Here is a 26,128-nt window from a genome sequence, read left to right as displayed (position 1 = left end):
TGTATCCAGACATGGAAGGAGAGAGGAATAAATGGGAATAATTAATAATAATAATATTATGAAGTACTTTATTGATCCCAAGTGGGAAATTATTTCTTTACAGCAGCAACACTTAAAAACACACTTAGCAGTGTGCAGACTTAACTAATAATAAGGTACAGAATCATAATACACAGAATAACACTTTACCAACGTGCAATAATGTATGAAATAATAAAACAGAGACGATTGTACAATGTATTTTTTTTCCTTTTGCATAGGAAGGAATAACTCCACTATAAATGTATGCTAATTTAGTGTCTCTCCGTAGAAATCACAGGAGACAACGCCGTATGGAATGCTTTGCATCAAATGCTACTATGAAGCTGCTGAGCACAAGCTGTACATTGAGATCCTACACGCTACAAACCTGATAGCCTTGGATACGAACGGTGAGAGGGGCCACAACTGCGAGATGTTTTGTATCAATTACACATGATCAACATCTGTGGAAAGAACAGAGGGACAAATTGTGTAATCTCCTTCGAGAGTGTGAAAGATGCATGGGGTTGTTAAAACAATTGTAAAAAAGTAGGGGAACATGAAAGAAATGGACAGAAAAGCTGGGAAGGCACCAAGACATGTGGCATTGCCTAATGTTCCACTCCTGCTTCTCTTCTGCTTTGGCTGACATTCTTAATGAGAGTGGCGTTTGATTATAAGTTTGTTTATAAACAGTGATAGAACTCAGGAGTCCAAAGCAGAAGGGGAAATGATTAATGTATTGTAACTTTGATTTTAAAATCGGTGTAACCAACCACCCCCACACGCGCATTATGTGATTAATCTAAAGATAGCATTGATTAACTAAACTAAGGTTTGGCAGTTGTCAGGACTCAGGTTAGATTGGAAAGGAGATAGGTGTATGCAGGCTTGTGGGATTAGTTGGTATTGATATTGCGGCAGTGCAGGAGGGGCCAGGAAGAGAGGGAGGCACTGAGATCTGACTAAGTTTGACACAGGATTCAGGGGATCCTGAAGACATTGAGATTAATTATGGATTCAAGCAAGATGATATGGAGACAGTGAGACAGTGAGACTAATTGGACATTTAGATGGAGGGGTTAAACTCAGAATCTGATTTAATATCACCCACATATGTCGTGAAATTTGTTATCTTTATGGCAGCAGTACAATGAAATACATAATAAATAAATACAAAGAAAAAAACCTGAATTACAGTAAGTATATATGTCTATTAAATAGTTAAGTTAAAATAAGTAGTGCAAAAAAAAGAAATTTAAAAAAATAGCGAGGTAATATTCATGGGTTCAATGTCCATTTAGAAATTGGATGGCAGAGGGGAAGAAGCTGTTCCTGAATCACTGTGTGCCTTCAGGCTCTGTACCCCTTCTTCATGGTAACAGTAAGAAGGGGACATGGCCCGGGTGGTGGGTGGTCTTAACTATGGATGCCACCTTCCTTGAAGACGTCTTGGTTACTGCGGGGGCTAATGCCCACAATGGAGCTAACTGATTTTACAAGTTTCCGCTACTTAGTTCAATCTTGTGCAGAAACTGGGAGTCTAATGGTACTGTAACTTTGGTTGGGGATTGTTTGGCGGAAATGAGTCGAAGCTAGGGTAATTTATTTAGGATTGAAAGACAGCTTCGGGAGAAAATATTGTCATGTACAATCTGGTTGTTGTTTCAAATCTTACAACAGTGAATCGTAGGTCTCATCTGTTCATATAGGCTATTGTCTTTAAATGTTGCGGTTTGCAGAAATACAATATTTTAATTTTTGGCTGGATTGGGATGAGGTGAAGAAATGAGAATTTGACGATTTACTGTTCTCTTGGTCTCCGTGTTTATAGGTCTTAGTGATCCTTTTGTCATCATCGAACTCGCTCCTCAGCACATCTTCCCAGGAGTAAAGAGCCAGCGAACACAAATCAAGAATAAAACACTGCACCCTATTTTCGACGAACTGTTTAACTTGTCAGTATTTTCCTCCAGTTATCTAAATTCTTTCTACTATCATGCACTGGGCAGATTTAGCACAGGTTAGAAACAGAACTAAGCTTCCTATCAATGTCCCTCTCAAGGTAGGAACTGCGCAGGCTGCACGCAGGGTCAGCTCCCTCTACCCTATCCCACTCGTGAGTAAAGTATGGGTTAGCTACAGCGTAAAGTGCCTCTACACTGCCTCTGCCTTATCAGATACTCAAGGGACAGGTATACCATAGGTTAAAGTTTCTTCAACATAATTTCATCAAACTGTCTCAAACAAGAAAGAACAGAGTACTCTTGAGAGTGGCTTGTTAAATTCCAGCAACCTTGTATTAATGATTGCATATTATTAAAATTCCTAACAGGCTTCCACAATTTACCAGACATAGGCATCTAGCTCCCTTGCCCATCTCGGACTCAGAAGGAAAGATTCTTCTTTTCCAATATTTATTTACTGTGCTTTGACTTTTTTCAGCACGGTGAGGGAAGAGATGTTCAGCAACAACATTGCTTGTATTCACTTCACAGTCATGGACCACGACTGGCTGTCAACCAATGACTTTGCAGGAGAAGCTGTGATGCTGCTACAGGAGGTTCACGGGTTCCAAAAACCTGCCATCACCGGCGGAATAAAAAAAGTCTCCCCGGTGTTTCTAAAACTGACTCACCCTGATCCCAGTGGTAAGAATCAAACGTTTAAAATCTGCTCATAAAATGTTAAAAATAATTGTGGCAACTCCAAGTCAAAGTTTTATTTTACAATGCTCGTTCAGATTCAGTATCAGCAATTATTTGGCATCTGACTCCCTTTTACGCTCCGAGACCCTGGATTTTATTTGCATTCCCATGCACCCTTTAACAGACCGAAACCCTGGTTCCTGTACTCTCTTTAAACTCACCAGGTCCTCATTTCCCAGACTCCCTTAAAACTAGCTAGGTTCTTTTCTCACACTCCCTCGAAACTCACCAGGTTTCCTTCCCACATTCTCTTTAAATCCAGCAGGCTCAGTGGAAAAATTTATTATACTACTGCGTGATATCAGGGCAGCACCACTAAGGTCCCCGCGTACCAAGTAAAGCAGTTGCCTGTTCAAACACATTGGTGGCCCTATAATAATCCACTCGAAACACGGCAGTGTTGCAACATAACATCACCAATCCACAAGTGCAACTACGACACGACAGGCTCATAATCCTAAATGCTGATTTAAAGATTGATAACAAGCACAGGACACAGGAAGGCCAAATTCTTTGTAGCAATGCCTATGGTTTGTTGTTTCCTGAGGGGTAATCTTGCATATATTAAAAATATATTTCGCCGGGGCAGAGCAGCATGGGGGAGAATATTACAAGATGTGAGACTGCTGATGTTAGAATCTAGAGCTTAAATTTATCTGCTGGAGGATCTCAGTGAGCCGAGTAGCATCTGTAGGGGGAAGGAATCCAGTAGTCATGTTTTGAGTCACAAAGGGCCAGTTGCCCGAGTAATTTGCATATCCATATTTATACCAACTACTCAAAGCTTAATTAGATCAATTACTCTACAAAATGTTAAGTTGGTAAAAAAGACAACATTCATTGAAGGACAGGCAGCAGGGGAGTTAGTGCACAGCCTCATCGTCACTTTCCTCACTTGCCACAACTGGAGTCTTGTGCAGTTCACTTTAGGGTGACCGAACTGGAAATGGTCACATCTAAATGTCAGTGTGCAGACAATAAATGTTGGTTTAATGTCAGAACACTTTGATCCAAGAGGCGGGCATATTTCCTTTTAAATGCCCGTTCAGAATTATTACTGCTCAGACTCATTAGGGTATGATTGCAAGCTCCCCAATGATAGCCTACATCAGAGGATTGTTTAAAGAGGTGATTACAAAGAGAATGGTTTGATCTTCTAGAATTCCCTAGATTTTATAATGATGCTCGTGGATTGCATAGTAGCAAAAATAACCATCATAATGAGAGAGTAGACAGGTGGCCAGTTAATTTTGCATTAGAAGTAAGGAAGATACTAGCAACTAACTAGAAACATAACTGATCTAATAAAAACACAACATGATTAATGACATTCAACCCAGATTTGAGAAAGGGACTAGGCCAGACTGGTGGTTGTTGAGATATTTCCATAAAAAATCAATAATATGAAAAAACATGAGGTTATTACACAAATCCAGGGCTTGCAGAGCAGAGGTGATGTACAAACATGGATTAGTTGTGCGATAAGAGCCACAGTTATTTACGATCTATATTAATATCTTACACGATGGGACTGAGCATATTATTAAAATTTTAAAAAGGTACAAAGTAGGCGAGAAAGAAGCTGTAATGAGAACATCAACAGCCTGAAAATGAATACAGAATTTTTAAAAAACAGAAGATTCATGAAAGATGCAGTGGGGATCTATAAAGCTATCTACTTTGCCACAGATATTAAAGGGAATCTTGTCGTGGTTACTTGAAATGACTTGGAGACACAGACAATTCTTCAAGAAAATTAAACCTTTATTTGCAAACAAAGGCTGAGGCAATCAATGAACTTGTCACTGAAAGCCCACCGAGCTCCAGTGTACATCATTCTTTATAGTAATTTCTTATCTCAGTTACATTTCGGTTTTATTAGCATACCCAATCAATTTTTAGTTGCATATCATCTATATATGAATTAATTAATCGCTCTTGCCTAGCCCGCGGTACGTCACCATTGTTTTTCACCCATTCGCATTGGGGCCTTATTCGTGGCCAAGATTATGTTTTTCAGACAGCCTCCCTCACAGTACATTCCTGCTCGCAGCATCCTGTCCGCCACCGTTATCTCGTACTAAACAAAGGTTGAGTGTAATACATGGGGTACATCGCAGCTAATAGTGTTGCAAAACAAACAGGTGTACTGTAAGTGCCATAATATGCAGCTAAGAGAGTACAAAGTACCTCGTGAAAACAACACTTAACAAAATGTGCCTAGTAAAATAATACATATTAATATTCGGTACCTAGAAGTGATTACATAGTATAGTAAATAGCTAATACATAGTGATTATAGTTCAGGTATATATAATGATTATATCAGGTATATTTCTCAATATAATCCCCTCCTTTGAGACCCACAGGGTCTCACACAGAAAGAGAACACTCAGAGGCCGTGCACCAAAGCCAAAATAAATTCCAGCATTTTAATCCCAAATTTGGGTCAATTACAATTTCCATACTCGGAGCTCAAAATGATCTCTCTCTGTTATCCTAGGCTGTTGAGCCAAAAACCTGTCCCTCCGTAGCTGAGACAGGAAAAAAGACTCAGATACCCTTACAGACTAGTGTCCACATTATTAACACCTTCCAGTCCACTTGATGCATCGTGCAGACTGTAGCAGTACATCATCGGTTTTTCTCCTTGTCTAGGGTCAGATTCAACAATTTCCAGGAGCATCGGGAATTGTTTTGCTGTCGCACGCCTTATCAAAGTCTTGAGACATGGAAGAAAAACAGCACAGAATAAATGCACAACTTATCAGCACAATGCCTGCAGTCATTGCCAATTTAATCAGCCACGCACCCCATCCCCCTAGTTTGCTTTCTAACCAGTCAAACCACTGATGCCCAAATTCTGCATTCTGTTTGACCTCCTTCCGCAGATCCTTTAATTTATTCATTGCTCTGGTGAAAGACCCTTCTGGGCTAGTATTGTTCGGTATGAAAGTGCAACATTGATCTCCAAACATCACACACACACCCCCTTTTTCTTCCAAAAGCCAATCCAGTACCTGTCTGTTTTGCCACGCCATCCTGCTAGTTGCATCCAGCTGTTACCCTAAGGCCTCCAGCGCATCGTCAGTGTAGTTGATGAACCTCTGTTGATTGTAGTATATATAATTTATCCATTCAACATTTTTGCTTACCCCTATCACAGGTATGATAGCTTCCCAGTGAGCATCCCATGCGGTGTCAGGCATGTCACTCGATTAGTTTGCATGCGGTAACTCATCAATGCTAACGGTAAAACATCGACCCAATTAAGTTTAGTGTCTGCACAAATTTTGTTTAGTTTGGCCTTCAGAGTGCCATTGATTCTTTCCACCATGCCCTGTGACTGTGGGTGGTACACACATCCAAACCTTTGTTTTATTCTCAGTACTTGTAATACCAATTTGACCACCCTTTGGATGAAGGCCGAACCGTTGTCCGAGCTAATCTCCGAAGGTATTCCAAACCTTGGGATCACTTCATTTGTCAGGAACCTTACCACTGTTCCTGCCCCTTGATCCTTCGAGGGTATTGCCTCTACCCATCTGCTGAACCTGTCAATTACCACCAGAATGTATCTTTTCCCTCTTACCGTCTTTATCATATCTACGTAGTCGATCACCAGATGTCGAAATGGTCCTTCAGGCACGGGTATGTGACCTATTGGGGTTGCAATCCCCCTTCGAACATTATTCTGTGCACAAACCTCACACTGTGCTAAAATATAGTCTACCGAAGCCTGTAAATAAGGCGACCAGAAACCATCCTTTTTTATTTTCCTTATTACTTCCCCCCTTGCACAATGGTCCACACCATGTGCTTCTGAAATTAGGATAGTCAACAAAGGAGTAGGAGCTACCCACAAACCATCCTCTGTGCTCCACAGGCCTTCTAAGTTCTGCTTGGCCCCCCCGTCGCCTCCACATTGTCTGTTCTGCCAACGTTGCCCTACCTTGCATTTCAACCAGGTCCTCTATCATGGGTTCCTGCTCTAGGCTTACCTGGGGTGCAATAATAACTGATGTACACCCAGACGCTTTCCTGGCTGCTTTGCTTTTCCTGTGCCTGTCTCTTGTGTTAGAACCGCTGTGTCATAACCCTCCTGTCGGTTGGATACATACAAATGAAAAACCTTCTCGTAGTCAGGCAAAGCTAATGCTGGTGCTGACTGCAATTCCTGCTTAATAGTATTGAAAGCTATCTCCGCCTCTCCATTCTACTGTAAACCGTTCTTCAAATTTGTATGTCTTGCTTCTTTCATTATCTTTCTCAAAGGTGCCACAATCTCAGCATATTCTCCTATCCAATCTGAGCTATATCCTGTCATTCCCAAAAGCGTCATCATCTGCCCTACTGTTTGGGGCTTTGGAGCTTCGTTATTGCCTCAATCTGACTCGGTGCTACTGCCTTTATGCCTTTAGATACCAGCCTTCCTAAATATTCCACCTGCTGCTTACAAAATTGCAGCTTTTTCTTAGATACTTTATGCCCTCCATATGCCAGTTTCTCTAAAAGTATCACAGTATCCCGTTCACACTGCTCTTCACTTTCAGAGCAAATCAACAAATCATCCACATACTGTATCAGTGTACTTTCCAGCGAAATGCCATCCAAATCTTCCTTCAATACTTTATTAAAAACATGTGGTGAATGCTTAAATCCTTGTGGCATTCTCGTGTAGGTGTACTGGTTGCCTCTGTATGTAAATGCAAACAAATACTGACACTGTTCGGCTAGGGGAATGCTGAAGAAAGCTGAACACAAATCAGTTACTGAAAAGTAGCTTGCTTCTGGCGGGATATTAGTCAGCAGTGTGTGTGGAGTTGGGACCACTGCTGCCAAATCCTCCACTACCTCATTCACTGCTTGTAAGTCATGCACCAGTCTCCATTTAGATCTGTTCGCTTTTGGGACAGGCAACAGCGGAGTATTGCAGGGGCTGTTTACTCTCTTAAGCACTCCTGCCGCTAACAGTCCCTGTATTGTCGGCGCTATACCTTCCTCTGCTTCCAGTCTTAAGGGATATTGTGGTCTCCTAGGTGGAACTGCTCCTTTCTTTAACCTTACCTCCACCGGACTGGCTGTTTCTATTTTCCCCACGTCCGTGTCATGTTGCAACCACAGAATAGATGGCAACTTGTCCAATATTTTATTTTTCTGCCGACACCTTGCCTGCCCCAACAACGGCATGTGTGGCTGAGGAGTTACTTCAACTTCCTTCATAGTTCCTGTCACATCTATGTTTATCCCTATCTTAATGTAGTTGTTGAATCCGGATATCCATACCTCAGGCATAACCTTTCTCCAAACCGTTACGGTGCTTACCTGCTTTACCAGGGGTCCTAAGTCTTTAGACTGGTATCCCTCATTTACCAGCAAGGTTATGTGGGGTACAGCTTCCAGTATCCTGTACCATTCTTTCAAGAAGGTATTCCACCTGACTTGCAGGGCTGCCCCCTGCTTCCCAATTACTATGGCTTCCCCTTTTAGGTGTTGTCGAATAACTGTCCTCATGTTCCATCTCCTCTCTACCTCCTTATTCTGAGTCTCATCGAAAATTACAGTACAATGTAACTCAGATTTGGGTGTTACAGCCTCAGGTAATATGGCCTGCACGCCCTGTTTCCACTTTTCCCAGGTATCCCAGATCTGATCTTCTATGTCCCCTATCCAAAAAACATTGGCTCTCTTATCTTCTCGCACTATTAATTGAGCCCCTGCTCTTTCCACACTTAACCCATTTCTGGTACATTCTAATTTTAATTCCAGTTTCAATAAAGCATCTCTGCCTAACAAATTAATCGGAGTTCCTTTAGATACTAGTACTGGTAAGACAATTCCTTTATTTCCCATTTTCAAATGCACTGGAGCCTTGCACTGTGTCAACTGTGTTTTCCCCGAGAACCCTACCGTCTTTATAAACTTTCCTGACATGGGAAGGTGAAGGGCATACTGTGGCTGTACACAAGTGTATGTGGCTCCAGTATCTATCATCATTGGTGTCAGTTGCCCTTCTAACATAACCTGAACAATGGGTTCCTCATCTGCCTCCCTCATTATCATTGGGTAATGTCCCTTCCCACTCGAGTTCTCGGGGCACCCCTAATACCTTGCATAGGGATTTACAGGTCCGCTCGGACCCCCGGGAGCCGGCATGTGGCCAAACTGTGGCTCCCTTGCCATCGGCTCCTGCTGATACGAGACAGGCCATGGTTTAAATGGGCAGTCTCTCTTCATGTGTCCAGGCTGGCTGCATCCCCAGCACAATCTTTCTGCCTCTCTTTCCCCCTGTCTCCTCTCTAATCCTCTTTGCCCATAACTCCTCTGCCCCCCTCCTTGGGAGTTCCAGTCCTGTCTGGGCTGTTGCTTAACTCTACTCTGTCCCCAATAGGGCATCTGTGGAAATGTTCCGCCGGAGACATTCATTATTGGCATGGGGTTTTCTGGCCCTTGACTGACAGAATGACCGGTTCCTCCATCTAATGGTGTAATGGCTGTACTCACACTAGTGATGGCTGGCAGCATCTTTTTGCTTTTGTCTTTGTCCTTCTTTTTCAGTTCTTTGAGCTGCATTTGCAATAGCTTTCGCTGCACCTCTTCTTGCTGCTCAGCCAGCTTTCGTTTGTCTCTCAGATATTTCTCCACTGCGTGGACTACGTGATCACTGAATGCTTGTGGGGTCAGTGATGACAGCCCAACCACTTCCTCCAATTTAGACTTGACCTGCGGAGGCATTGCATCCAAAATGCTCTGTCGGAACAGTGAGTTCAGAAACAAGTTATTTTCCACCTCTTGCTCAGTCTCCAGTCTCCACTTTTTCAACTGGTTTTCTACATAGGCTGCTGGGTTTTCAGTGTCTCCCAGTAGTTCCCCCTTTAAGGCTTTGGGGTCTACTCTGGGTGGATAAAGCTTCCTGAGGGCCTGCCATACCCTCTGTCTCACTGGATCAAAATTGGCCCCATCAGTCTGTGGACTGTCCACATTCTGTAAGCCAGCCATCTCCATCAGTTCTTTCAACTTGGAAGTTCCCATCAATCTTATCAGCAGTGCCTTCAAATCTCCCATAGCCAACAATCGTCCTGTTGTTTCCTCCTCAAAGGCTCTAATCCACTTTCCTGCCCCCTCGTGCAGACTAGGCAGAGTATTTTTCAGCCCTTCCAGGTCCTGGGATCCCCAAGGGATATACTGTACTTGTCCTGATCCCTTTACCAGGAGTGGCAGCATTTCCTTCTCCCCGTTCCATGTAATCAAGCTTCCTTCCTCACTTGGTTCTTTATCTATTGCTGGCCCTAGTACTACTGGCTGCCACTTATACCTTCCTGGGGTATACCTTCTTCCTTGCTCCTTCTCCACTCTAGTCCCCTCTTCCATCTCCAATATCTGCTTCTCCGTCCTCTCTCGTATTTCCTCCAAACTCTCGTCTCCTACCTTCCTCTAACTTCCTCTCAACTCACTCCATTCTTGCTGTCTAGATGATTCCTGTTCTCTTCTAGTCTGTCTGTCTCTACAGTATAACCGATACTCCTCATAATCCCTCTTCTCTCTCAGCTGCTGTAGCCTTTCCACTACTCTTTCCATCTCCCTTCTTTCCTGTTCTATCTTTATCTTTTCTCCCTCTATCTCGTTCTATATCGCCGCTTTTTTCCTTCTCGTATTGTTTTTTTCCTCCTCATTATCCCAAACTTGGACTTCTCCCTGCATGTTTACTGTCCCCGTCAGCAGGGGGCACTGCCTAGGGGTTCCTTCCTCATTATAGGGAGGGGGTTTTTCTGTTTCTTTCGCATCCGGGTACGGAGCTGAAGCCAGCTTCTCACCGTACCCTCCTCTCTCTCTAACAGGCTGTTTCTCCAGCACCTTAGTGTCTTCCTCGCTTGTAATCAATATTCTACCTGTCCTACTCAGCCTTTCTCCCTCCGTTCTGAAGAGTTTTAGCACTTCCATTTCTCATTCTCTTTTTTGCCCTCTTTTCTTAGATTTATCTTTTGGTTTGTAATTTTTTAATTAGTCCCTCCATTTCTTCGCACAAACTTAAATCAAACGTTCCTTCTCTTGGCCACTTTGTGACCAGGTTTTTGGTTCTTTTTTCCCATTTTTCTGAAGTTTTTGTGATCTCATATTTAATTAACGGGAATTTTTTGCTCAGAATCTCTTCTGCCGTTCCTTCACCTGTCATGTTATTCTCTCTTTTTAAGGTATTTCAGAGATTCACAGTTTGTTTACTGGATAATATTATATACTCTAATTCTATGCCTAGTCTATTCTGTTCTGCCCGTACAGACCTCTATTCAGAGCGGTACCCACAGAACTTGCTCTTTGCACCTCGTCTGTTCAGACCCTTATCTGTTAAGGCGGTATCCACGAGGATTTTCTACTCTAATTCTATTCTATTTTTCCTTACCCTGCCCGTGCAGCCCTTCGCTCTGTGCAAAGCGGTATCCACAGGGATTTACCAACACCACGTGGAATTGTTCTTAACTTAACTTCTTATTAACTTATTTGTACTTACCCTCACTGCAGTGTTCTTGATCAATCCTCTGAGCCTCCTCCGTTAACCCCCAATTCTGCCAGATTCTTTGGACCGGAGAGACCCTTCGGCAGTGGTTCCACACTTCTGAGACTCCAAGACCTCCCCAAAGCCAACAGAATTCTTAGTCCAAATTGTCGCAAAAAGCGCTTACCTTTTGTTTGGGTGCACCCTTAATTCTGTTAGCCTTATGGGGGTCCCTAGAGGACTGGGAAGCGTCCCCAATCTGCCGTTTCCTTTCCGCGGGTCTCTTTCCGACCCTGCTCGCGGTCGCCAATTTTGTCGTGGTTACTTGAAATGACTTGGAGACACAGACAATTCTTCAAGAAAATTAAACCTTTATTTGCAAACAAAGGCTGAGGCAATCAATGAACTTGTCACCGAAAGCCCACCGAGCTCTGGTGTACAGCATTCTTTATAGTAATTTCTTATCGCAGTTACATTTCGGTTTTATTAGCATACCCAATCAATTTTTAGTTGCATATCATCTATATATGAATTAATTAATCACTCTTGCCTAGCCCGCGGTACGTCACCATTGTTTTTCACCCGTTCGCATTGGGGCCTTATTCGTGGCCAAGATTATGTTTTTCAGACAACCTCCCTCACATTACATTCCTGCTCGCAGCATCCTGTCCGCCACCGTTATCTCGTACTAAACAAAGGCTGAGTGTAATACATGGGATACATCGCAGCTAATAGTGTTGCAAAACAAACAGGTGTACTGTAAGTGCCATAATATGCAGCTAAGAGAGTACAAAGTATCTAGTGAAAACAACACATAACAAAATGTGCCTAGTAAAATAATACATATTAATATTCGGTACCTAGAAGTGATTACATAGTATAGTAAATAGCTAATACATAGTGATTATAGTTCAGGTATATATAATGATTATATCAGGTATATTTCTCAATAATATCAAAATGGTGAGATACTAAAAATGTCGTTATAAAATGGGATGTTTTTCCTTGTAAGTAAATCAAATAAAGCTAACATACTGGTATAGTAAATAATTAAAATGCTAAATGGAGATTAGAATTATTTTGCCATTAAACAGGGATTTGGCAAACTAACACCTTGGATTCTCTGCTGAATTTCAATCTCTTTGTTTAAGGAATTGATAACTGTAAAATCTGGTGTATGTCCCTAAGCTGACGGCAGGGGGGTTGCAATGGGAGCTTGTAACTTGAGACCCACAGCCCTGATTGCCTTTCCGTTCCAGCAGTCACACCTCTCCGTCTGCAGTTCTTTCTCGTGATGCTGCAATACTCACATCCCATGGCTGCATCTCTCACAACACAACCCCGATCTCGCCACTCCTGTTGGGCTTCAATTCCCAAACTATGGCATTTACCCCTTGCTGCCCAATGGGAGTCATCTCCACACAGTGACGCGGACCCCTCCATTCCCCCTTCCAACTCATCTGACCCAAGAAGGTTGCTTTCCTAAAACTGTCCCAAAGTTTGGGGTGAATAAGATTGCAACTTGTACTTTGGATTTAAGGTGCTTTGGGTGGGTGCTTGGAGGATATTTCCTTTGTCTAAAGAGTCTAAAACAATGAATTTGGTCATTAATGACCAAGATGGGTAGAGATTTTATTTCTCAAGGATTTATATTTCTCTACCCGAGCATTATGACTGTTCAGTCGAGTACACTGAAGACTTCATAGGGTTTTGAATACTCAGGAAGAAAATCTCAGGAAACTTGTAGACGAGGAATGAAAGTAGATTTCAGTCATGATCCTATCAAACAGTAAAGCAGGCTTCATGGAGGCAAATGGCTCAATCTTGCTTCTTCCGCTAATGTTCTTATGGGAGTGATGCAGGAGAAAATCCAAGAACATTCTCAATCTTCAGAGTAGCATCCAACGATTCACTTCATCTGAAATCCTTTTAGCCTCAAGTTATTTTTGAGGGATCAGTTGGAATGCGATATATGATCCTATCAGCAAAATGTAGAACTGATTTGTGTCAGGATTGAGTCTCTGTTTAATCTTTGTGAAGTTCCAGAATTCTCCTTGCTATGTCGATTCATGCTACCAGTAATAGCTCTCAGGTAGGTGCTTTTCATTCTCAAGTATGGACATTAAATATCAACAAATGTTTTCTTTAGAAACAGACACAAAATGCTGGAGGAACTCAGCAGACCAGGCAGCCTCTATGGAAAAAAGTACCCTTCCGGAGGGTCTCGGCCCAAAACGTTGTACTTTTTTTCCATAGATGCTGCCTGGCCTGCTGAGTTCCTCCAGCATTTGTGTGTGTTCCTTGGATTTCCAGCATCTGCAGATTTTCTCATTTGTTTTCTTTAGAAAAGTATGTTTGTAGGGTCAGCATGCTGCTGACAAGAACAGAATGTATTGCCCATCATTAAGTGCCCTTAAGAAGCTAGTGTAAGCTGCTTCTTAAAATCCTAGCAGTGACAGCACTTTCCTAATGCTGTTGGACTGGAGTACCATTATACTTAGACCATTGGCAATGAAGGAGAGGTGATATATTTTCAAGTCTGGATGGTGAGATATGGAGGGAAACTTGCGGGGGTGGGGGTAATGTTCCAGTGTGCTTGTTGTCCTTTCTAAGTCACAGATTCTGGAGGTGGGGCATTTTATAGATCAGTACACCAGGTATGGATGATGATGATGATTGAACATGTTAAATGGGCAATCAACGTGTGACTGCTGTGGTTTGCACCTGAGGACAATGCAGCCCCTGATAGTATCTGTTTTGCAGGTGTCTGTAGCAAGAACAAGAATTACAAAGAAGTGCCCCCCCCCCCTCCTGCTGCTGAATCCTTTGGGCAGTTAGATTGGGACATTCCTGGTCAAATGGTTCAGCACCACTTTCCTGTAATGCATTCACTCTCTATAGAAAACTATTTTTTTTAACAGTGATGAGACCAATCGTGAAGATAATGGAAGGACGCACTGGTGATAAAGAAGCACAGGACTTTGTCAAGATGATGAAGGAGCTGGAGGTGTCTCCAGAATAAATAAAGCAAACTTTAAATGTGTAAAAGATTTGGACTTACAGAAATGCATCAACTGTTGGAGTCATGGTTTGTAAATATGACATTGAAGACATTCAAAAACTCCTCAACATTGAGACTCCATTGACCTAATGCCACAGGGGGAGGGTAAGGGGCAATTTGATCCAGTACCTTTGGAGGCAATATTTGTCATGTGCTGCAAGGACCGAAGAGGCAGTGATGTTGACCTAGTGTCATCGGTGTGTTGGGGCTGAGGAAGTGATGATCCATTGACACAGGCACGATCAAGTGCAGTAGGGATAATGTTAATCCAATGCTGTGGGTGTGATCCAGTGATATGATCCAAGAGGAAAAGGCAATTCAGTGCAGTAGCAATAAAACTGATCCTGTGCCTGGGGAGGTGGGACATGGGGTAAGAAAAGAAGTGCAGTGTTTTTCCAGTGCTTATAGCATCTCACTGTCATCACTGTGGAAATAATGTAGTAGCTCCTAGTCTCTTGCAATTTTGAATACAATCTGATGCTTCTTACCGCTGTGTAGGCAGTCACTAAGGTGATGTAGTGCCCATTTATTACCATAGAAAGACAATCAATGTGAATGTGTTACTTTTTGTAATGAATTTCAGTGACTTCTGTCTGAAAAATGTTGAAAAATGGTGTTAATTTTGTCCAAAATTCTGTCAGATTTTTGTAATTGTAATTTTGAAAATGTTTAAAAGTATTCAAATGAAACCTCCTCCTGTTTTATTGTGGTAATGAAGTTTAAGCCAAGATCCTACTTCTGCATTCCAGTCATTGAAGGTCCAGCCACCTACATAACATTCAGCATTTAATCAACATCATCTTATTTAGTTGTTGAATCAGTGTGGGTTAACATGGGATTATTGCAGACAAGTCTGATATATTGCACTGTGGGAGGACAAACCAGGGTAAGACTTGCACAGTGAGTGGTAGGACACTGAGGATTGTGGTAGAACGGAGGGATTTGAGAACACAGATCAATAACTCCTTGAAAGAGGCATTACAGGTAGACAGGGTTGTAAAGAGAGCTTTTGGAATATTGGCTTTCATAAATCATAGTATTGATTATAGGAGTTGGGATGTTATGTTGAAGTTATGTAAGATGTTGGTGAGGCCTAATTTGGAGTATTGTGTGCTGTTCTGGTCATGTACCTACCAGAAAGATATCAGTAAGATTGAAAGAGTGCAGAGAAAATTTACAAGGTTGCTGCCGGGACTTGCTGACGTCAGTGGTGAGTAAATTAATGGAAAGTATTCTTAGAGATGGTATATATAATTATCTGGATACACAGAGTCTGATTAGGAACAGCCAACATGGATTTGTGCGTGGAAGGTCATGTTTGACAAATCATTGAATTCTTTGAAGAGGTTACGAGGAAAGTTGACAAGGGTAAAGCAGTGGATGTTGTCTATATGGACTTCAGTAAGGCCTTTGACAAGGTTCCACATGGAAGGTTAGTTAGGAAGGTTCAATCATTAGGTATTAATATTGAAGTAGTAAAATGGATTCAACAGTGGCTGGATGGGAGATGCCAGAGAGTAGTGGTGGATAACTGTTTGTCAGGTTGGAGGCCGGTAACTAGTGGTGTGCCTCAGGGATCTGTACTGGGTCCAATGTTGTTTGTCATATACATTAATGATCTGGATAATGGAGTGGTAAATTGGATTAGTAAGTATGCAGATGATACTAAGGTAGGTGGCATTGTGGATAATGAAGTAGGTTTTCAAAGTTTGCAGAGAGATTTAGGCCAGTTAGAAGAGTGGGCTGAGCAATGGCAGATGGAGTTTAATGCTGATAAATGTGAGGTGCTACATTTTGGCAGGAATAATCCAAATAGGACTTACATGGTAAATGGTAGGGCATTGAAGAATGCAGTAGAACAGAGTGATCTAGGAATAATGGTGCATAGTTCCCTGAAGGTGGAATCTCATGTGGATAGGGTGGTGAAGAAAGCTTTTGGTATGTTGGCCTTTATAAATCAGAGCATTGAGTATAGGAGTTGGGATGTAATGTTAAAATTGTACAAGGCATTGGTAAGGTCAAATTTGGAGTGTTGTGTACAGTTCTGGTCACCGAATTATAGGAAAGATGTCAACAAAATAGAGAGAGTACAGAGAAGATTTACTAGAATGTTACTTGGGTTTCAGCACCTATGTTACAGGGAAAGATTGAACAAGTTAGGTCTTTATTCTTTGGAGCGTAGAAGGTGAGGGGGGACTTGATAGAGGTATTTAAAATTATGAGGGGGATAGATAGAGTTGACGTGGATAGGCTTTTTCCATTGAGAATAGGGGAGATTCAAACAAGAGGACATGAGTTGAGATTTAGGGGGCAAAAGTTTAAGGGTAACATGAGGGGGAATTTCTTTACTCAGAGAGTGGTAGCTGTGTGGAATAAGCTTGCAGTAGAAGTGGTAGAGGCAGGTTCGGTATTGTCATTTAAAGCAAAATTGGATAGGTATACGGACAGGAAAAGAATGGAGGGTTATGGGTTGAGTGCGGGTCAGTGGGACTAGGTGAATGTAAGCATCGGCACGGACTAGAAGGGCCGAGATGGCCTGTTTCCATCCTGTAATTGTTATATGACTTAAGGACTTGAGTTGTAGGGAAAGGTTGAATAGGTTAGGACTTTATCCCCTAGAGCGTAGGAGAATGAGGGGAGATTTGATAGAGATATACACAATTATGAGGGTTATAGATGATGTAAAAGCAGGCAGGCTTTTTCCACTGAAGTTGGGTGAGACTAGAGCTAGAGGTCATGGGTCACGGTGAAAGGTGAAATGTTTAAGGGGAGCTTCTTCACTCGGAGGGTCATGAGAGTGCAAGTGGTGGTTGCAGGTTTGACTTCAACACTTAAGAGAAATTTGGATAGGTATTTGGGGCTATGGTGTGGGTGCATGTGGATGGGACTAGGTACTAGTGGGATGGGAAACAGACTAGATGGGCTGAAGGGTCGATTTCATTCTGTAGCATCCTATGACTGTATAACTAGTACCCACATTTACCTGAGTCACTGTCATTGATGACATTGCCGACAATTCATCTCACACGAAATGTCATCAAACCATGAGCTAAGGTTGCATCTCACTTCAACAGAAACGGTGACACAGGTTCCACAAGAGTGCATGTCACCTGTTAGTTGTCACAGTTAGAAATGGGAAAGACATGAAATATGAAAACAAGGAAAAACAACTTAATAAAACCAAAGGGAGCAAAGAATTCATGCTGCCAAAATGCACGAGCCGTTGAAGGTGTCAGCAGAATGCCACAATAAGGCAACGAATAAAAATCATAGATCTCAAATTTAAGTGAACAGTGGGTGAAGTGTGTAGCTCCTGGGCTTATTGCTTATTGCTCTATGAAGCTGAGAAGGTTCTGAGATCATCTAATAACAAGATGAGATGTAGCTGATTTCTACAGGCAGTAAGATGACTACAGGGCAACTTAAAACAAAATATAGCAGAAGAAGACATACAACCTCTCAAATCTACTCCATTACTCGGTTAGGTAATTCTTACGGGGAGTTGTCTGGGAGTTTCTGAGATCACCTCTGAGCTGATGTATTTGTGTACAACAAGACTGACTTGAGCCAACACCTCTGCAGTAGTCTGTTCCATTTAGAATCTTCCTGGCTCTCAACTAGAGGAGAGTTGAAGATATTCCAAAACAAGAGCAGGGGAAATCACTTTGCCCAATTAGAGTGTGGTTGGTTTAATAGAGTAAGGTAAACCCAAGCAAGGTAGAGCATAAGGACTTGCAGAAACTGTTGCGAACCAATAATATACTGTAATTATCAGGTGGCAAGGATAACGGGTGCTGAGAGGATACAAAGAACAAAGTGGTACATGGGATTAGGGGGCTCTCCAGCCTGTAGAAGAGTAATGCATTAATTTTGATGGATACCGTTACCAAGGGAGTGGATCGAATTTTGTTTAAGCTGGTGGATCTGCCCATTACTACTGGGGCCCCAGGGGAGTGGGGGGCATGGGCCATCCATACTTTCTTAGAGGAGTGGAGTGTAGGCGAGGGTGCCAAATCAGAAGCCGAGTTTCCCTTTGCTGATGGTGAAAACCTTAAAGACAAGTTGCTCTCGTTTCTGTGGAGCGAGGGGAATGTCTGATGAGTCCGCTAGCGAGCGGGGAAAATTCAGAGTTGGTATCGGCCCTCACATCCCCGGCGAACCGCCTGTGGAGAGTCCCTGTTATCGTAGGCTGGGGATGTTCTCAGGGGCGAAGCCCACCCCTGAGGGGGAGGAGGAATATGAGGCTTGGGCGGACAGATGCCGGATGAATGGCAGTGCTCTGATAAGGCAGCGACTGGTAGAGTCTGAGCGGTCCGGCTGCTGAAGTAGCGAGATCCTTAAAGACAGAGAGGACACTCCCGCAGGCTACTTGCAAAAATGTTTTGGCGCGTAGGGAAGCCCAAAGAAGCTTATGGCGGGGTTTAGGAACACGTTTCGGGGGAAGGGGGAGAAACTTTCTGCCTACGTTTTTTCGGCTAGAGAGACAGCGGAGTTGCTTGCGGCGTAGAGGGGCCATCCAAACGGCTGAGGTTCATCAGCTGAGGACGGACCAAGTGCGGTCACAGGACATGATCACTTCCAGCCTCCGAAAGTCTGGGAAGTCTCGTTTGTTGAGTTGATCAGAGATGTACGAGAGGAGGAGCGGGAAGCCTCTGTTAGCAAGGTACTGTCCTCGGTAGTATCCGCCGCTGCTGAGTCCCACAGCCGGGTGTGTTAAAGGAGTTCGTGGCAGAGTTTAGAGCTGAGGTGTCTCGGTTGTTTTTGGCGGGTGCAGCCGACAGGGAGCCGGGCCCTCTGAGGGGACGTACTAAGCAGAGCAGTGCCGTTGAACGGGGGGCTTTGAAAGGGGAGCGACCCGGTATTGTGTGTTACAGCTGTGGTGAAGAGGGACATCAGGCGGGAGTGAGATGGACGGGAAAACCTTCGGAAACTGAGCACTCCGGGTACCTAAGGAGAAAGAGAAGTCGGGAAACTTCGAAGAGACCCAGTGAGGGAACGCCTGGCGTCTCGGGGGGGCTTCACGTCCCAATCAATAAGTCAAGGAACACTCGAGAGCGAACTACCTTATTCCCGAAGGCTTCGTGGGGCCAAGCTCCAACGTATCCCTACGGATCGAGGGTGTTTATGCTAGAGCCTTACGTGACACCGGCTCGCAGGTTAGTCTGTTCGTTTTACAACCGGCATTTGACGCATTTACCATTGATGCCACTCAGTGCGCGAGAGATCTGGGGTCTTAGTACGCATGACTACCCCTATGATGGTTACTTGTGAAGCTGGAGTTTCCGAGGCAGATGCGGGAGTAGCTGAGGTCCTTGGTACCTCAGTGTTGGTTTGTCCGGACCCGGTCGAGAAGGGCGAAGCTTCAATTCTTGTGGGAACAAAAACTCCTATTGTGAGGAGGCCAGTGGGACCCCGCTTAGCTTTCTGAAAACCTTGGCCGTTCACCTTGTGTTCCGAGCTGCTTTTGAGGAAATGCGAGGCCGCACTAGCTGTCTGATGAGTTTAAACGAAGAACTGTGTGGTACTCCCAGCCCAAACCAGTCACGTTTCGACCTGGGGAAGTAGCGAGAGTGATGGGCAACCCCAAATCGCCCGGAATGCCTGATTCCGAGGCCCTCTTGGTGGATGCTCCAGAGGGGAATCCCAATGGCGCACCTTTTGTTTCTCGGTGACGGTAATGTCTAGTTTTCCTGTGAAACAAGCAGGAGAGAAACCATCTCCCAGAAAGGGAAAGTTGACAGCCCAGTCATTCATTGTGGTGACTCTCCGATACCTGGAGGCTGGAAGACGAGATTGACAGAGAAGATGTTGAAGCTGGAAGATGTCTTTTCTACCGACAAGTTTGATGTAGGTTGTTATGAGGGTACTCGCCGCACCTTCCGGGTGACGGAGGACACCCTGTTCAGAGAAGGGTTGCGGCGATGGGCACCCGCCGAGGTGGAGGACGTTCGGCAGCATCTGCGGAAGCTGGGATCATCACTGAGTCAGACGCCCCTCAGCGTCCCCCATAGTGGCGGCGAGGAAGAATAATGGGAAGCTACCAATGTGCGTTGACTGTCGGACTCCGAACAGACGTACACACGGTCCCGAGAATCGAGGACACGCTGGCCTGTCTGAGTGCAGCGAACTTGAATAATGGGTATTATCCCATGGGTGAGACTGACAAGGAGACGACGTCATTCATCTGTCCGCTTGGATTCTTTCAGTTTGAAAGGGTGCCCCAGGATATATCAGGAGCACCAGCTACGTTCCAGCGCGCCCTGGAGAAAACAGTGGGGGGTATGAACTTGCTTGAGGTGCTGATGTGCCTGCATGATCTCATACTGTTCGGGTCCACCTTGGAAGAGCACGAGGCGAGGCTACTGAAGGTGTTAGGCCACCTGAAAACTGAAGGGTTAAAACTATCCCTGGACAATTCCAAGTCCTGCAAGCTGTCTGTCAACTATGTTGGGCACATAGTCTCACGGGATGGAGTAGTCCCAGATCCGTCTAAGATAGAGGCGGTGACCAGCTTGCCAAGGACCCAGACCGTGAACGCCCTGTGAATTCTGTGGGTACTGAAGGACTACTCTAAAGTGACTCACCCTTTAAATCAGCTTCTGTGCGGTTACCCTCCCCTGGGGAAGAAAGGGAGGACAAAAGGAGAGGATGGTAAAGATTATTTTAGCCCTTCAGAGCCTTTTGGAGAGGCCTTTCAGTTGCTGAAGGAGCTGCTGATGAGAATGCCTGTGCTGGCTTCTGCAGACCCCCGGTTGCTGTATGTACTGCATGCAGATGACAGCAGAGAGAACTTAGGGAGTGTTCTGTATCAGGATCAGGACATAGGGTTTTTTTATGCATTTCTACAAACCAACTACAAAGAAAAAAAAACCAACAGCAAAATGAAAGTTAATACAGTGCAAAATAAACATATCAAAAGTATAATTCATAACAATAAGAAAACAGCACCCAGAATAAAATCATATAAAGTTAGTATCCTCCCCTCCCACCCACTGGAAGCCTCCAGGCCAACCATTATATTGTGTAAAAAAAATAAAGAGAGCATTCAACCCCCCCAAAACTGTAAATATAGTTAAAAAAGAATAATAATGCCTACTATGAAAACTATAATGTAATTTCCATCAAAAAGAAACCATAAAACTTACAGAGGGAAAAAAACTGGAAGTAAGGGATTAAGAAGAATAAGCTTAATCTAAGGAGGAGTTATGAAAATAATCAAGAAAAGGTCCCTACACCTTTTGAAATTTTATGTCCGAGTTGAGAAGTGAGTAATGAATTTCTTCAAGATCTAAACAGGACATAATATCATCAAGCCATTGAGCATGAGTGGGTGGGGCAACATCTCTCCACTTCAGGAGAACTAAGCGTCTAGCCAAAAGAGAGGCCAAAGATAATGTTTGGTGCTTAGTCGGACTCAAGTGTATATCTGCCTCACCCAAGATACCAAAAAGGGCAATCAGAGGATTAGGTTCTAAATGGCAATTATGAATATGGGATAAGGATGGAAAAACTTCTCTCCAAAATTTCTCTAAACTAGGACAAGCCCAATACGTATGGCTAAGAGAAGCCTCGCCACACTTATCACAAACAGGTCAAGATAGAACCACGCAAATTTAGTTTTAGACATGTGAGCCGTATGTACAACCCTGAATTGCAAAAGACAGTGGCGAGCACATAGAGAGGTTGAAATGACTGACTTAAGAATTGAATCCCAAACCGCGTCAGAAAAAGAAATACTTAGATCATGCTCCCAAGCAGTTCTAATTTTATCAAAGGGGGCACGCCTCAAGGTCACTAATTTATCATGAATAAAAGATATTAAGCCTTTGCTCAATGGATTAATAGGGCATAGGGTTGAGACCCGTCCCATTTGTCAGCCGGAGTCTGTTATGCCCTGAGTGAAACCACCCCACACGTAGACTGGAGTTTCTGGCATTGAAATGGACTGTTGTGGATAAGTCAAGTGATTATCTAGATGGTGTCAAGTTCAAGATGAAGACGGACAATGATCCATTGACCACTCTTGCAACTCTTGACCATTGGCAACCTGACCACTCTTAACACAAAGCAGTTGCCTGAGCTGGCCGCTGCTCAGTGAGATAACCCTTGTACAAGTACCGTTTGGTCAGCAGTTGCGAATGGGAATATGGCCAAGCTGAAAGGATGATACACTCTGCTGATTCTCTACTGCTGAGAGAATGGAACAAACTAGAGTTGAGGAACCAGATTCTACAGCAGGTCACATCTCCTCCAGACAGGCCTCAGTGTTCCCATTTGGTTTTGCCTGAGAAACATCGGAGGATTGTGTTGTAGCCACTTCATGATGATTCAGGTCATTTGGGATTTGACAAGACCTATGGATTGCTCAGAGATCATTTCTACTGGCCCCGAATGAAGCCAGAGGTCGAAGAGTACTGCAAGTCATGCATTCGTTGTATACAGAGGAAGACACTGCCTAGGAGGGCCACTTCTTTATTTCATTTGCAGAGTGCAGGGTCACCTGACCTGGTGTGTATGGATTTCCTCTCCATAGAGCCTGATTCCAGCAACATGGTGAATGTCTTGTTTATTACTGATCACTACACCAGATATGCCCAGGCTTTCCCTACAAACAATCAGAGGACATCCACCGTGGCCAAAGTGTTATGGAAAAATTATTTCGTTCATTATGGCCTCCCCAGACCTAGTGATCAGGGAAGGGATTTTGAGAGCAGGTTCGTACATAAGTTACTGAGCATGCTTGGAGTCGAGGAGTACGCCTTGTTACGAATGAGGAGCAACTCTGATGGGCAGAAGGGTACAGAATCGCCAATGCCCGCCCCCCCCCCCCTTTTTTGAGAATCGCAAACTCGCTATTATTTCGGGTCTGATACCCAGGAAATGAGAGAGATATACAGCATGTCAGTAATGAGAGAGAGACAACGCAGGGATACACAAAGGTGGAATGTCTCCTATTGACAAAGAGAGAGATTACTGCTGTTGTCTCTTGGAGAAGGAATTGTGTATTGAGTACTGTTCTATTCATTGAAACCCCTCAGGGGGCAACCAGAGTGGTCTGGTTGATGTGTTGCATCATCCCAGCCTGATTGACTTCTGAGACCCCGTGAGTGGGGATAAAAGTAGGGTCTGGGGAAACACCCCTCAGACACACCAGGAGAGACGCTATGAGACCGGTGGGGGCTTGTGTGTGTGTCCACCCTTGCCTGGGTGACGAGTCCGCCACGGAATGGTCTAACTAAAGGATGGAGACAGATCAAGATCGTAAAAGAAAAATCGGCAAGTTAATAGCTGTTATTCTCTCTCTCCAACAATTGCAACATCGCGAACAACAATGACTGCAGCCTGCATGAACTGAACTGAACTTTATATTTCCATCGGACAATTCATTATCCCCTAGACAACGATAGAGCTTATTTCTTATTGATTATTATTATACCCGCACTTTTAGGTTTAGTATTGATGACGTATATTATCTGTATATTTGCATTAATATTATTTTTGTGTATTTTTACTAATAAAAACGGTTAAAAATAGTATCATCAGACTTCAACGGATACTCCTATCTTTGCTGGTAAGACACCCAGTTACGGGGTTCGTAACAGCCTCATCACCCATAGTGTGATCCCCAGCCTGAGAGGTTCAACCGGACATTGCTAGACATGCTCGGAACCCTGGAGATCAGCAAGAAAAGCAAATGGATTCAACATATTGGACATTTGATCCACTGTTACAACTGTACACAGAATGAAGTTATCTGATACTCGCCGTATTATTTGATGTTTGGGCACGAAAAGAGATTGCCCGTTGACCTCTGTTTTGAGACAGGCAGGGAATATTTGCCACAGACTTATCTTTAAGTGTGTGTCTGATATGAGGAGGGAAAGTCAAAGGGCTTATGAACTAGCCGAGGTCTTGGCCACCAAACAAGATCAAGGAAATAAGAGGAGATATGATCAAAAGGTTAGGTTCTCCCAACTGATGCCTGGAGACAGAGTTCTCATAAAGAATTTGGGGCTCCAGGGAAGCATATATTGGCTGACCACTGGGTGGCTACGCCTTACGTAGTAGTGAATCAGATGCCAAACGTAGCAATTTTCCAGATGAAACCAGAGGATGGGAATGGGCCTGTCAAGATTCTCCATCAGAACCACTTGCTGCCACTGGGACAGGAGGTACATGTTGGATCGGAGGTCCTGACATCACGAAATTCCTTTGAAACTTTGTGTCATTCATGAGAGGGTAATAAATTATCTCAAGGTCATGAGGACGTGACTATTTTTGGTGTGAGGACAGTGTAAAGCCCCGGTGAAGGTTTCACTGCTAACATTGTGGGTATTTCATGTAATGATCTTTCTATAGAAGCAGAGTTTGGGTTATTGTAACAAGATAAATGGTGCTTAGGAATGTGGACCATCCAATCAGGAGAGAAGGCTGGGGGAGTGGGTTTTTTTTGTGCCTGACACTGGTGGGAGTCTTTGTCTTTGTTCGGCGGAAGATGGAGAAGATGCTGGAGAGAACCAGTCGTAGGATTCGATCCACGGGGACTGTGATTCAATGAGCAAGGTGTGGGAGTCTACTGAGGATTGGTGAATGTGACTTGGAAGAGTTGAGCTCCAACCTGCGCACATTTGACTGTTTAATTATAATGGGCCCATTTTGGGTTTTTTCTTTACTAACTCTGTAGTTGTTAATGTTCATAAATATACTATCTCTAATTATATGCCATGTGCAGTGTTACTTCACGGCAACGAGCTATAACAGGGCAGCAAATCACACAACATTCACACAAACTGGTGCTTGGGTGGGAGAGACATCCCAATCTCACGGATTTGTCCTGGAGTGTGTATACCCCAGACGAAGGAGACCAGAAAATGATAGGATTTTGGGTGCTGAGTTGGGAACTACCAGCGAGGGCTAACAAGCCAGCTCCTGAGAACCCCAGGGAAGAAAGGGGTTGCACATCTTGTTAGAGCAGAGAACAGTACAGCACGGGAACGTGCCCTTTGGCCTAGGATTGAGTTGGGATCAGCGTAGCTGTGATACCAGTGCTACCAAATACAGAACATTACACTCAGTGGCCACTGTATTTGGTACAGGAGTGGAAGCCTGTGTGACCTTCTGCTGCTGCTGTAACCCATCCACTTCCAGGTTCGACATTTTGTCCATTCAGAGATGCTCTTCTCCACACCACTGTTGTAAAGTGTAATTATTTGAGTTACTTTTGCATTCCTCTCAGCTTGAAGCAGTCTGGCCATTCTCTCATCAACAAGGAACACCACTCTTTGTAAACTTTAGAGACGGTTCTGTGTGAAAAATCCCAAAAGATTGGCAGTTTCTGAGATACTCAAACCACCTGTCTGGCACCAATAATCACTCCCCAGTCAGTCACTTAGATCACATTTCTTCCCCATTCTGATGTTTGGTCTGAACGATGACTAAAGCTCTTGACCATGCTGGCATGCTTTTATGCATTGAGTTGCTGGCACACAATTAGCTGGTCAGATAATTGCATTAATGTAAAGTGTATTTAATAAACTGGCCCCTGAGTATAACTGGAAACTCTGCAGAGTCCCTTCTCTAAATTAGTTAACAACTTTATTGAATTTTAGCTAAGAACGAAAGACAATTATCCTCCTTTGGAAAAAGACAGATGTAATTAAAGTCAATAAAATTATTTACAGGAAGGACTTGTTTCCTAGTACTGAAAGAAGACGTCCCACCCCCACTTCTCAAAGGGCAGTAAAGACTAGAAAAGAAGAAACTCTATTGAGGGTGTGCTTGATAGACATGGTCTGTTGCACCACTGCTGTGCCAATTTCATATTACTAAAATTATACTATTCAAAAC

The 26,128-nt window shown here is 43.6% G+C and overlaps 1 protein-coding gene across 2 annotated transcripts in view; it reads left to right on the top strand.

Moving 5' to 3' along the window:
* Positions 1–14,970, top strand: part of baiap3 (BAI1 associated protein 3) — a 130,789-nt gene extending 115,819 nt beyond the window's left edge. For both annotated transcript variants that reach the window (XM_073060869.1, XM_073060870.1), the window contains exons 31-34: positions 311–431; positions 1,856–1,979; positions 2,467–2,672; positions 14,142–14,970. In XM_073060869.1, coding sequence (XP_072916970.1) covers positions 311–431; positions 1,856–1,979; positions 2,467–2,672; positions 14,142–14,242 — 552 coding nt within the window. In that variant the 3' untranslated portion in view covers positions 14,243–14,970. The remainder of the gene's footprint in view (positions 1–310; positions 432–1,855; positions 1,980–2,466; positions 2,673–14,141) is intronic.
* Positions 14,971–26,128: the final 11,158 nt, after the last annotated feature.

This window comes from Hemitrygon akajei, chromosome 11 (assembly GCF_048418815.1).
Source record: "Hemitrygon akajei chromosome 11, sHemAka1.3, whole genome shotgun sequence".
Lineage (NCBI taxonomy): Eukaryota > Metazoa > Chordata > Chondrichthyes > Myliobatiformes > Dasyatidae > Hemitrygon > Hemitrygon akajei.
Note: the sequence above shows the minus strand (reverse complement) of the source record. Positions and strands in the feature narration are given on the sequence as shown.